General features: G+C 26.4%; 1 protein-coding gene across 1 annotated transcript; it reads left to right on the top strand.

The window, feature by feature from the left end:
* The first annotated feature begins 1,249 nt into the window (after window positions 1-1,249).
* On the top strand, window positions 1,250-5,036 carry LOC137821045 (NAD(P)H-dependent 6'-deoxychalcone synthase). Its single transcript, XM_068625457.2, has 4 exons — window positions 1,250-1,612; window positions 3,296-3,542; window positions 3,753-3,932; window positions 4,677-5,036. Exons 1-4 carry the CDS (start codon window positions 1,302-1,304, stop codon window positions 4,878-4,880), a joined length of 942 nt encoding a protein of 313 aa, XP_068481558.1. The 5' UTR covers window positions 1,250-1,301; the 3' UTR covers window positions 4,881-5,036.
* Window positions 5,037-14,206: the final 9,170 nt, after the last annotated feature.

Raw genomic sequence — 14,206 nt, forward strand, 5'->3', positions numbered from 1 at the left:
TGTGTGTTTAGATCTTCATTCAACTAGTCTCCATTATATTTCCCATATGTAAAAGAAAAAGACAAAAAGAATAAACATAGAAGAAGAAAAAGACTAAAGAAAACATAGAAGAAGAGAATGAAAGATTGTTAGTGATGGTGTTTGTTTCATATTCTTAGGATTTCAACAAAAGAATGGACAGATGGTGTGAGAAATGTGTTTTCATTCTCATTTTTATCCTTTTAAGTTCAAAAGTTGTGTTTTCTAGTTGTTTTTCAAATTCAAATTTTTAGTTTAAAATTCAAAAATTGTGTTTTTTAGTTTTTTTTTTCAAATTCAAATTTGTGATATTTTTAAATTATAAAGAATAAAATTGAGAATATGTATAATGTATACACATAATAGAACACTACAAGAAAATCATGAAATAGAAACCAATTTTAGAGACAAAAACTAATTAATTGCTATAGTGATTAGATTAGGGACCATTTTAGAGACTAAAAAAATTAATGGTTTCTAAAGTAGTTTATATTATTGTTAAATAGTTTTTAAATTGGTATGTTACTAGCTACCAAGGTTTTTACTACCAATCTATAAACTATTTAACAATAATAGAAATTAATTTAGAAACTAACAATTTTTTTAGTTTATAAAATTATCTTTAATTTAGTCACTATAGTAACTAATTATTTTTTGTCACTAAAATTGGTTTCTATTTCATGATTTTCAATCATCATTTGAATATTTAATACAAAAACATTATTAAATAAAAATTAATTTTAGAAACCAAAATAATTAGTCATTATATAATCTAAATTAAAGACATTTTATAAACTATAAAAGTTATTGATATATAATTAGTTTTTATCATTAATAAAAATTTAAATAAACTAGTTTCTAAATTGATATCTAAAACTAGCTACCAAAATTTCAGAGCTTGGTAGTTACTTTAAATATCAATTTAATTTTTTTTATTATAAATTCTTATTGATAATAGAAACAACTTTAGATATCAATAATTTGTTTCACTACAACTATATTTTATCTCTAAATTTAGTAATTATTTAATGAGCATTTAATGATTTTTTAAAGAATTATTATATATATTAAATGTAAATTTGTCAGTTAAACGAAAATGATGAGTTATATTAAATAGTATTAATTTGTGCATTTAATTAATATTTAATGCAATGGCATAATTAGTTTTCAATTATTGAAACTAAGTTGATATCTATAAAAGGAGATGCAGGGTTGGTTGTTCTACAAGGGATATGCAATTGATCTAAACAGATATTGAAGAATTGCATTGTGAGAGAAAAAAGATGTCTTCATCAAAGATCCCTGAGGTGGTGCTCCAATCCTCTTCCAACCATCCCAAAATGCCTGTGATAGGATTGGGCACTTCTTCAACATCTTCCACCAAAGAGGCAGTGTTAGAAGCTATCAAAATAGGTTACAGACACTTTGATACTGCTTCAGTATATGGCTCTGAGGAACCCCTTGGAGAAGCCATAGCTGAAGCACTTCAACTTGGCCTCATAGCCTCCAGAGATGAACTCTTCATCACTTCCAAACTCTGGTGCACCAGTAACTTTCCTCATCTTGTTCTTCCTGCTATCCACAAATCACTTCAGTAAGTGCACAACTCATAAACCCTTCTACATCTACACACACATATTCAAAATGATTTTGTGGAACATTATCAGTTTTACTTATGCTATAACTGTCACATGTATTTCAACAATACTTTTTTTGTGATTCATTGAAATTTATTAAAAATCAAGTTTTGGATGGATCTTACCTTTTCTTTAATGATTAAGTCTAGTAATTTGGAAATTTTAAATTATGAGTCATTTTAAGATATTTTAATTTAAGTTATATAGGTTTTACTGTGTCACATCATATTTAAGAATTTTATTATAATTTTTATTTTAATGTAAATGTTTTCTAAGATTCATATTTTTATTTTATTGTTGGTAAAAATACATATTTTCAATACTAATTTTTTTTTTAATTTTTAAAATTCATGGTCTACTTTAAGATTCTTGATCTTATTTTTTGTGTCATATTCACATATAAAGAAATCTTATAAAACCTAAAATTAATTTTATGACTCAGTATATATAACACTCCTGCCTTGATATTTGAAAATGATAAACTTTCTCATTATTTTTTCCTTTATTTTCATTATATTGTAAATAAAAAATGTAATTTACTAAAATTTTTAATTTCCAATAAATTTGACTAAAAATTAAAAAAGTGTCTGAAAGAGTATTTTAAAAAGTCTTTTACTAACATTTTTCTTATTTAGACGTATATGCATTTGCTTAATTATACACGAGGCTCGAAAAAAAATAAAAAAAAAGGAAAAGTGAAATGTGAGTGACCATTATATATAATTATGGGTTGCTGATATATATATATATATATATATATATATATATATATATATATATATATATATATATAATTGTGGGTTAGTCTGTTTAGACAGTGCTTTAAAAAAAGGTAATTTATTTATCGAGTTTTATACAAGTGGAAATTGTTTGTGTTGGGTTATAATTATAAAAAGTATTTTTTTCTTTCATTGTTTATTGTATTAGTATCCCATTGTTGGGATAAGTAGTTTAGAGTAATTTACGAAAATATAAGTAATTTTTTAGTTTATTTTTAACTTTTCACTTAATTATTTTTTAAATATATATATATATATATAATTACGATAATTATTATTTCTATTAAAATAAGTACCTTTCCCCCCCTAAAAGTAAGTGGAAACAAACCCACCTATATGTCTATATCTATGCAGATATAATAAGATTTGAATTGATCAATAATATTTTGATAAACAATTAATAAGTGGTTCTATAAGTAATATTAGTTTTCAATATATTACTATCAATAAAATTAAATATGTAATATCCACTAATTAATAGATAGAGATAGGTAGAGGGATTCATGAATTTTGAGGAGTACTTTTTTCGGCCCCCCACAGTATTCTTACATTCTTACAATAATACTAATAAATAAAACATTAATGAAATAAATAATAATGATAATAATATTTACTTCTTTCTTTTCTCAAAAAACCATATAACATAAAAATTTAATATCAAATTATTTTATTTTTACTTATTTTCTTTTTAAAAATTAGTTTTTTTTTTTTTTTGTCTTTTTTCAAACATAGTATTAATGTTTTCTCTCTCTTGATTTTGTAATTTTAATAATTTATAATTAGTAATAGATAAAATGGTATAGTGTAATTTTGAGTAATAAAATCACTTAACGGGCTTTGTGGGGCCCAAAACTGATACAGGTCTTTGAAGTTGGAATATTTGGATCTTTATTTGATTCACTGGCCCATGGCTGTGAAGGAGGGAAATTGGCAGGAATACCCTTATCCTGAAGAGGCCATGGCATACTTTGACTTAAAGGGCGTGTGGCAAGCAATGGAGGAGTGCCAAAAGCAAGGATTAACAAAATTCATTGGAGTTAGCAATTTTAGTAGCAAAAAACTGCAAAATTTACTCTCTTTCGCTACTATTCCTCCTTCTGTCAATCAAGTAAGCCCATAAATTTGTAATCATGTTTTCACAATTACACCTTGTTTTCAAAGATAATATGATTGTTAAAAATATAAATTTTTGTAATTGTAAAAAAGAAAAAAAGTGTCAAAATAATTGTATAAATTTATTAAATTCTCATTATATCATTTCCTTATTTTTATCTTTTAATTTAGATAAAAATGAATTATTGATAATACCATGAAACAGATTGAGTTGAATCCTACTTGGCAACAAAAGAAGTTGAGAGAATACTGCCAAAAGGAGGGTATAATTGTAACTGCATACAGTCCTTTGGGATCAGTAGGAACCTTGTGGGGTTCCAATGGAGTGATGGACAATGAATTGCTCAAGCAAATTGGAGAAGCTCATGGCAAATCTGTTGCTCAGGTAACAATTTTTACTTTAACTTCCTTTCTCAAACCAGTGATGACAAAATTTCCAATCGCCAAACGAGTATTTGAATCATCTTTTGATGAAACATATAAAAATAAATCATTTAATCATGTTTCAAATTTTAAATGTTTGAGTTAGTCTTAAAGCCAACTTCATAATATGGTATCAAAGTCATTTAAAGTCATTATTATCGGATCATCCATAATATGTTATCTCACGCACGAGCTGTCACTCTCGACGTGATGAGTGTGTGTTGGAGATCACACACCGACTAGAGATTAAAGTATTTCATTGTATATAAGTGGGTAAACATAAAAGTTTACTTCTTAATATGCGCTTCTAGAGAAACAAAGAATTATTTTACACAAAAATAGTATATTTTTTTTTAAAAAAAAATATGATTTTAGATGATTTTTTTATAAGAAAATATGGTGTATGGTTTAGAGTGAAAGTGATATATAATTTGTAAGATTTTAATATAAAATGAAATAACTGAAGTCATACATAACTTGTATAACTTTAAGTGTCATATAATCTATGTTTAATGAAATTCACAAATTCGTACTTGTGGAATACTTATACTTGTAAATTTATAGAGTAGTGGTGTAAAATGATAAACAATAGCTAGAACATGAAAATATATGACATAGTAAAGTATATTTGTTGCTTATCATTGACAAATGTTTATATATATATATATACTGAGGCAACACTAACATAGTCCTTTCTGTTTATTAGGTATCTCTTAGATGGTTGTATGAGTTAGGGGTAACTACTGCGGTTAAGAGCTACAACAAGGAGAGAATGAAGCAAAATATAGAGATATTTGATTGGTCATTGACAAAAGATGATTATAAAAAGATTGATGAGATCAAGCAGAAAAGTATGTTCAGCAATGGACCATCAAAGTTGACTGAAACACTTTGGGATGAAGAAAATTAATGCAGTACCATCAATGTTTATCGTAGCTTCCTGGATTACTTTGCTATAAACTTTGTTTTGATATCATAAGTTAATTCAGGTTAAATAAAGTATGATAGGAGAATCATATGTTCTATCATTTGCTACATGAATCTAATACAAACTATTATAATTTTACTCTCTTTGTTTTGTTTTACAATTTCAAAAATGACAAGAAGTAACTTCAAAAGTTTTGCTCTCCAATTTTGAAACTATGAGAAGGGTAACTGGGGGAAGTAATTGAGTACTCAAGTATCTTTAAAAAAGTAAAAATTATATGGAAAAACTTGTAGTAATCTTTTTGATATAGTTTTTTTATTATATATGTGTACGATTGGGTATGGAGATATGATTTATTGAGCTGAGCTGAATTGACATCATGTTTCAGTGAGTGAGCTTAATCATTGTGTTCTTTATTATCTCTATTTAAAGAGATCATTGGCGACCGAACCACGTTAAATCTTGTGTCGTTTATTTTTCTGCAGTTCATTCATGATTGTGTGTGTTGTTTAAGCGTACGTTTTTTCCATCATGTACATAACACATGAACATAATATATGTTGCTTTATAATGTTATACATTATTAAGTGTTTTTCATTTCTATAAACTCTAGTTTTTTTTTTATAATTTATATTTTTTATCATTATGATTTTTTTATAATTTATCATTTTTATTATTATCAAAATTTCATGAACTGTTTATATACATAAGATTATTTAGTGAAATCTTAAATTGTCTAATATCTCAATATCTACAAAAATCTACAAAAAATTAATTTAAATTAAATATAATAAATCAACATTAACTTATTCATCCTAAAAATGGAGAAATAATCGTTCGCCTACCTAAAACAACTACCCAAAGTTTCGAATTCTGTAGACTTATATTACCTACCCACTACAAGGTTAGTAAAATATTAATTCATCAATTATTAATTAAACTCTTTTTAATAACTTATTACCAGTAATATATGGTATTTTTTTATAAAATGATAACATAATATTTATCTCTTATCTTATTTTATCTTTATCTTCTTTATCTTATTTATTAAGAGGTAAAAACTTATAAAAATATATTTATTTTATAAGAAGTACTCGCTCATTATTTAATACTTTATTATTATATTTTTTATTCTCTTAATTCCTAATTATTAATACTTTATTATGTTTTTTATTCTCATATACAAGATTTTTTAAAGAATCTTCTACTGAATATTTCTTTGATAGTCACTAACAATTGAAAATCAAACAACCAAATTTGAAAAACTGATAAAAGTCGATTATTTAATATACGTGTACAGGTAAGTGAGTTCAGATAATATTTAGGATTGATTGTACAATTGCTGATATGCTGGTTGTCTTCTCGTTCATTCCTTTAAGTCTGCTTCTTTTATTGTTGGTGCTCAATTAGAGTTGACATGAAAAAAGGTACTCGAACGATCAAGTAGGTACTTTGTGTAAAGATGTGACAATCAAGTAAGTAATATCTGATGATCAAGTAAGTACTCTTTATAAAAAGTATATATTTGTAAAACTGATTAAAGTGTACTTTACACATTTATAAAGGATTTATTTGTAATGTTCAGTCATGAGCTTAAATTGTGATGAGTCAAATATTAGTTGTTAGCTGTTGTGTAGTATGATCTCTGATTTATAAAGAGATATCTTAATATATTTGTATATTTGTTTTTTAGAAAATATCTTCAATATCTTTCGGTTAATAAGTGTTTAACTGATTTATTGAAGATATTATCCGTATTAAGTGGGACATGGTCGTGATGGTTGTGATTGATAAATTTTTATAAGTGTCATTATTATTATTTATTAAGTGTCTTAAAATTTCACCTTAGACGAATGACGTTTTTCGTAAGAACATATTTCATAAATTTTCTGAAGTCTTAACCTCAAAGAATCTGACTTGTAAGAGTGTGAATGAAAAATTTCTATAATAAAAGCCACCTTAGATGATTATAACCTTTTCAATCTTGCATTCTAATCTAAAACTTAAAAAGAAAAAGTACTGGCTTGGGCTTACTCAAGAAAAAAAATGGTGGTTTAGTGGAACCAGGGGCTTCCGTGGTGGGGATAATGCATTGGATTTGTGGATACTTTCTTGCATGCAGACTTTGAAGTGATGTTTGTGGAGGTTAAGTTTCTCAACCAATTATAACTTATTACATTCACTTCTCATTTAAATAAATTATTATTTTATTTTAAAAAAATAATTATTTTTATTATATAGTGCGTCAAATAAATTTATTCAATTTTCTCTATAAAACTTTTGAAAGAATTTTTGTTTTAAGAAATCGGTTGTAAAGAAAAACTTTTGAAAGAAATTTTGTTTTAAGAAATCAGTTTTTAATAAATTAAATTGTGATTTTTATAATTTATAAATATTTTTAAAAAAAGTTACACGATATAGATTTTATAAATTCATTTTAATTTAAAAAGATTGAATTTTATAGAGATAAAATACTATCAGTGCAGTGTCTCCCTTTTGGTGTGTTCTGGAATCTAATTGTGTTGTAGTGCAGAACGAAGGGTTCTCAAAGGGCAATTGGTCACACTGCTACGTAAAAGTGGCCACCGAGGAAGCCTTATCATTGTTATCAATAACTTTATTCATGGAAAAAGAAAATGAAAAATATAACTTTTATATGATTTTGTATAAGTAATATATATTTTTAATTTTATTTCAATAAATTCAAAAGTTATATCTAAAATGCATTAATAATAAGTAATACATGTTAGGAGAGACTTTACTTAAACTCAGATAAAAAAAAACTACTAAACTAAGATTCACTTAAACAAAGTAAAATAAAAATGTACTCTAATGATGGATAAAAAAGTTATTATAAAAAACTCTGTATGTAAATAAATATATGATCCAATAATTAATTATCCTATTAGATAATTTTATTCATTTAAAATAATCAATTATTCATTTATTAATGAATTTTCTAACTCAACCATAGCTTGAAATTAGGGATTAGTTTAGTTTATACTTAATTAATTGCAAAAGAAACATACAAATAAAAATCCTATAAGTACTTACATGGATGAAAATGGAAGATAGATTGAAGAAGTTAGTGATGTAGTACAAACTCATTATTTTGGACGGTTGATTTGTTTAAATTTGTCTGCATAACTAGCAATCCATCCATGTGTGTTAAGTACGGGATTGGTCAGGTTAGTTTGCTAATTTCATAATAATAAAAAAGTGTTTCTTCCTATATCCTTTAAAAAATGTTTTGCACTCCATTAATTGTAAAAATCAAATTTTGAAAGTCAAAATAGTTGTTCTATATATTCTAGAAGGTAAAATAACTATTCTTGAAAAGGTTATTCCAGATTATTTTTTCTCCTCTAAATTTTCATAATTAACTTTTATGTTATGAAAATTAAATTTCAAAAATTGATAAGGTGCACGAAAAAATTTGATGGGGTGTAGAAAGAAACACCCTAATAAAAAATACAAAATTACTTCCTCTAACTTTTGCTTCCCATCAACAAAACACGTTAATATTTTTATTTTTAATGAAATTTTAATTTTCTTATGCAGGCTACTCCAGAGACCCCCGGATCATCACTTATGCATAACAAGTCAATAGATTTAGCTCACACTACATGAGTGGCACAGGCCAACCGGACTTACATCTTGTGGGCCTGCATTATCACCCCTAGATTAATCCCATTTTAAAAACACTTTTTTGCAAACCTTTCTTTTGCAAAGATAACTTAGACAATAAGAATTAGATCCAAATGAATGATATAGAAAAACCTATCAATGAATCAAACCATTAAATTGTAACACCATTTTACTCCTAGAATTTTTGTTTGAATTAATAATAATATAAAAAAAATTAAATCTAAATAACTCTTATTTTTACGTAAAAGAATTCACATATGCTACTTTGTTATAAAGTATAACTCACATTGTAAGAAATAATAATTATAAAATAAAATATACTTAATTTCCACTCTCATGACATTTTTAAGTTGTTTAATATTTAAATAAAAGATAATATTCTTTGTGACGTGTGTAGAAAAGATAAGCAAGTTAAAAAATATTTAAAAAAAAAAAAGACTTTTCTATAGAAAGACCTCTTGAGTTGATACACTAGATTAAAAATAAACTTATATGTGGTAAATAATAAGATTAAGTCATGGTAGACGGTTACTTTAGAAGAACATGAGTAAATTCTTAAACCACAAAAATTAGGATTTCAAAAATTCTTTTGAAAATTCTATAAACATGTACAAAATTAAAGAGGTGTATCAAATGTTCCAATCAGAAATGATCATTGAGGAGAATTATAAAATGAACACTTTTAAGTCTTTTGCAAATACCATGGTATTAACTATAATTTATCAACTCCAAGAACACCTAAGAAAAATGACATTGTAGATGGGAAAAACCATTCTGTACAAGAAAAAGGCTTGAACGATGCTTAATGCAAACACTACTCTTGAATACTTATGTGCAAAGACAATTAATACAACTTGTTATTTACATAACAAAATTTACATACCCTTGATAAAAAAACTCATTATGAATTGTGGAAAGATAGAAAACTCAACATATTTTATCTCTAATCTTTTTGGTATTCAATGTTTAATTCTCAACAACAAGTAGATCCAGTAAGGTTTGATTCCATAAGTGATGAATGTATCTTGCTTGAATATTCAGAAACATCAACAACAGGGAGTTTAAACTCTAGAAAGCCAATTGTTGAAGAAGAGATTCATGTTGGTTCAATAACCATAGTCTTTATAGGGAATTATCAAAGTTAGACGATTCTTTTGCATATTTAGACTTTTAGGAAAAACAACAAAAGAACAAGGCTATAATAGAAGACCCAATAGACAATCCATCAAAATAAAGAAAAGCAGCAAGAAGGAACTCTCAACTTACAAACAATCACCTAGGAAATTCCATCATAGGAAATATCAAGGAAGGTATAAGAAAATCATTGTCATAGAAAGATCAATCTACCTTTATTTATGAGATTGAACCAAAAGGTGTCAACGAAGAGTTAGAAAATGAAAGTTAGATAAAAGTAATGAAAGATGAGCATGAATAATTTCATAAAAATTATGTTGGACATATTGTGAGTCCTCCCAAGAACAAATTCATCATAGGAGCAAAGTGGATGTTAAAAGAAAAACTTGACAAATAATGTAAGGTCATGAGAAACAAAAACTAGACTAGCAGTTAAGGGCTACTCAAAGCACAACATGTGTGGGGGACTCTTATGTCCCTGGGATTGGAATCCTTAGAGCTCTCGATCCTTTTTCACATATGTGGTGACTTACGTCCTTAGGGTCAAAATCCCTAGGGCACTCAAACCCTCTTTTGCTTGTGTGAGGACTTACATCCCTGAAAATAAAAATCTTAAAAGTACCTGACCCTTTTCTCATATATGGGGGACATACATCTCTAGGATCAAAATCTCTAGAGCACTTGGCCCTTTTCCGCATGTGTGAGGGACTTACATCTTTAGGATTAGGATCCCTGGAACACCTATCCCTTTTTCACATATATAGGGGACTTACATTCCTAGAACCAGAATCCCTATGACATTTTTCCACTTGTGTGGGTAACTTACGTCCTTGGAATCACACTACAAGAAAATCGCGAATTATATACGGATTATATCCATATGTAACTTTGGCACCATGAAGCGGAAAGAAAAATAAAATCGGCAGTGGATGGGATTCAAAACCAAGTTCCTTCAGTGAACAAAGAAACTTTAACCACTACACCAGACAAATTCTTTTGTATTATTATGATTTTTATTATACTTATTATTATTAATAATATTACCTATGACAGTTTTACATACAGATTTTTGTTAGTATGTAACTAATAATATTACCTACGACAGTTTTACATACGGATTTTTTTTCCGTATGTAACTATGTTTTACATACGGATTTTGGCTGTATGTAATTCCAATTTTTCTTGTAGTGTCAAAATCTCTAACCCTTTTCCGCATGTGTGGTGGACTTATGTCCCTAGGATCAAAATCCTTAAAACACTTGGTCCGTTTCTACATGTGTGGGGGACTTACGTCCTTGGAATCATAATTCCTATAACACTTGACCATTTTCTGCATGTGTTGAGAAAGTATGTCCCTGGGATAAATCTCTAAGGCTCTTCATCTTGTAGCATAGAAGTTGTAATGTGAATGTCAACATAGTAGGGCATGAAAGTTATAGTATGACGCAAAGATTGCATAAGGGCATTATAACCGACGTAAGGGGCTAAGTTTGCTTTTAGGTTGGTGAAAAACATTTAATGTGAGTTTGTTTATTCTTTTAAGTGGATTATGAATGAGAATTCTTAAGTATTGATATAAAAACTTATAAATGTTAATTAGATGTGTAGAATGCTATTAAAAGATATAAAACATGTAAATTAGATATATGTATGAAAGATTAATAAGAAAACAATCTAGTTTATAGAAGAATAACAATTTAGTACTAATATATTCATACTATAGGACAACAATTTTAATTGAAAGCAAATATTTGATTAAAGTAGTATAGAAAATAGAAAATAAATTTATACATCATTTGTCACCATGTAATATCACAACAACTATTTTGCCTTTCCGTTAGACTCAAGAGTTTCCTCTTAAAAATGAAACATCAAGGAGTATTTTATCAATTACCATATGAATACCAAACTAATTAATAGATATGAAAAATCCTCATTACTCATCGTGTTTTGTATACTCGATTTTTTCTTGTCCTATTTGTAAGCAAGTATTTTCTTGAGTTTTTAATTTTTTTTTCAAAGATTAAGATCCATATTCCCCACTTTTTTTATTTTATTGATTATTACTTGAATTTAATATTTTTATTATTATTGTATTAAGGTTACTATACATTGTTTCTAGCTAATCTTGTATGTATGCAATGCAACAAACAATTGATTACACGAATACATTGATTATGACAATTAATAAATAGGTAATAAAAATTATAAATTTGAGTAGCCAATTATCCAGCACTACATTCGGCTGACAAACTTGTTCCCAACTCACCCAAGCAATCCTTTTTGCATTTCCACCACTGACCGATACCACTTTGAGTTCCTATCAAGTTTTTTGTGACTTCCTTTGGCTCTTTGGAAAACGACAACAAATATAATGGTAAACTTCATTGATACCACTACTTCTTCCACCTCATCACAAAATTACTTTCCAATATGAGAGTCTTTTTCATAGCTTTCCACTAATATTTCAACATCAATTTTACAGTCAAAGAAAATTAAATCACATTTTTCTACATTATGCTCTACAAAATTAGAGGCTGTGCTTATGATATTATCTCCTCAACATTCAAATTGAACGCCTTGTTGTTATGAAAGTTGACTTTAAACAAAAAAAAAATCAAAATCCACACACTAGTGCACTTTGTATCCGAGTGATTAATATTCACCCAATTTTTTTTTCATCCTATAATTCACAAGGAATGGATGACGAATAAAGGCGTAAAAATATTAAATTTGAATCTTTTGGCGAGGTAAGAAAGAGCACAATAAAAAAGTGGTTTCAAAATAACTACAATTCATAAATAATCGATCTAATTATTTTTTTTAAATTAAAAGACAAATGCATAAACTTATACATTTTTATCAATTAAAAAAATTATAATTTTAATCATTCTCATCACATCACTTACAAATTTTTATAATTTTTTTTTTACATATTTTTTACTTTATTTACCTTAATCCAAACATTTTAACTTTCTCCACATTTTTCCACTCCCTCAATTCAACTCCCTAATTCAAACAAAGCATACCAGAAAACTATTAAATATAAATCAATTTTAAAGACAAAAAAATAATTAGTCATTATATTGACTAAATTATATACTATTCTAAAAACTAACAAAATTATTGTTATCTAAAGTAGTTTATATTATTAATAAAATTTATAAATTAGTTTATAAAGTAGTATATAATTAGCTATCAAGTTTTAGCTACCACTTTTAAAATTTAAAGTAATTGGTAGTTAAAACTTTTGGAGCTAATTAAATACCAATTTAAAAACTATTTTATTAGTTTTATTAATAATAAAAATTATTTTATATACCATAATTATTTTAGTATCTAAAATAATATCTAATTTAATAAATATAATGAGTACATATTTTTTATTCTCTAAAATTAATTTCTATTTAATTATTCTCTTTTACAACTTATTTGGGTAGGTTTTTTTTACATGGTTAAATAAATGTTTGGTACTTCTAAAGTTATCCCCATTGAAACCTACAAAATATGTTTAGTGTTTTTGATGTCTAATAGTTAAATTTGAATTTAACAAAGATGTAACTAAGATTGAATTAAGACTAACAAACTTTGTCTACATCTAGGATATTATGAGATAAAGCCAAACAATAAAATGGAATCAAATTACTCTTTTTCCTATTTAAACCATAAATTCTGCTGACATTTATCAAATACTTCCGTAAACATCTTTGCTTTGCAGAAAGAATTTTGAAATGATTTTAACGTCATTGCTAACGATAATATAATAGCTCTACTCATTTTATACTGAAAACTGCATAACGTAACTACACGACACTGTATTAGAAGGGTTAATTTTTGTAGCCTGTGATTAATCCTTACGTACATAATGATAACATGTAAAATAACCAAATTTTACAAGCAAAAGATACTCATGACACAATACATAAAAATTAAACTCTAAAGTCAGTTCATTGCATTTTATAACTTTTTTTTGTTTGTGTGTGTAATGAGTAATGTAAAATTTTATGCTATAAATCTTATCATGTGAAAATCTGTAATTGGATTACATGTATTAAAAAAATTATAATCGTTACATTCTATTGAATTATCAATGTTAAGGCTAAAAATATCTTGTTGGTAATTTATTTTAAGAATTTAAATGGTTGGAATAATTTCCACAAATGGTTGGATTCCTATTGATAAAAATGTTGTTACTCAACACTTTTAATGGAAAACTGAAAGTTTACCATAGTTTTCTTCAAAAGTCCAATTTTTAGAAAATTCATTTAACAAAATTATTAATAGAAAACCTAAAATTACTATACAAAACCTCCCCTACATTTAGAGTTTTTGTTTTAAATTAATGAAAAATAATTACTATAGCACTCTTCAAAAGTCCTATATCTCAGAAATTTTACATTAATTTAAGAAAACGATTTAATTGAGAATGAACTAATTAAAACTCTGACCTATGCAATGACATAATTAGTGTTGAATTATTGAAACTAAGTCTATGCCTATAAAAGGACATGCATGGTTCCTTGTGT

Source organism: Phaseolus vulgaris, chromosome 9 (genome assembly GCF_051622355.1).
Source record: "Phaseolus vulgaris cultivar YP4 chromosome 9, ASM5162235v1, whole genome shotgun sequence".
NCBI classification, from domain to species: Eukaryota; Viridiplantae; Streptophyta; class Magnoliopsida; order Fabales; family Fabaceae; genus Phaseolus; species Phaseolus vulgaris.

What these genes read in the sequence shown, in the direction of transcription:
- LOC137821045 (XM_068625457.2), top strand. Translation starts at nt 1,302, where the DNA reads ATGTCTTCATCAAAGATCCCTGAGGTGGTGCTCCAATCCTCTTCCAAC. An exon ending in TTCCTCCTTCTGTCAATCAA is followed by an intron (nt 3,543 to 3,752) that starts GTAAGCCCATAA and finishes ACCATGAAACAG; the next exon opens with ATTGAGTTGAATCCTACTTG. An exon ending in ATGGCAAATCTGTTGCTCAG is followed by an intron (nt 3,933 to 4,676) that starts GTAACAATTTTT and finishes TCTGTTTATTAG; the next exon opens with GTATCTCTTAGATGGTTGTA.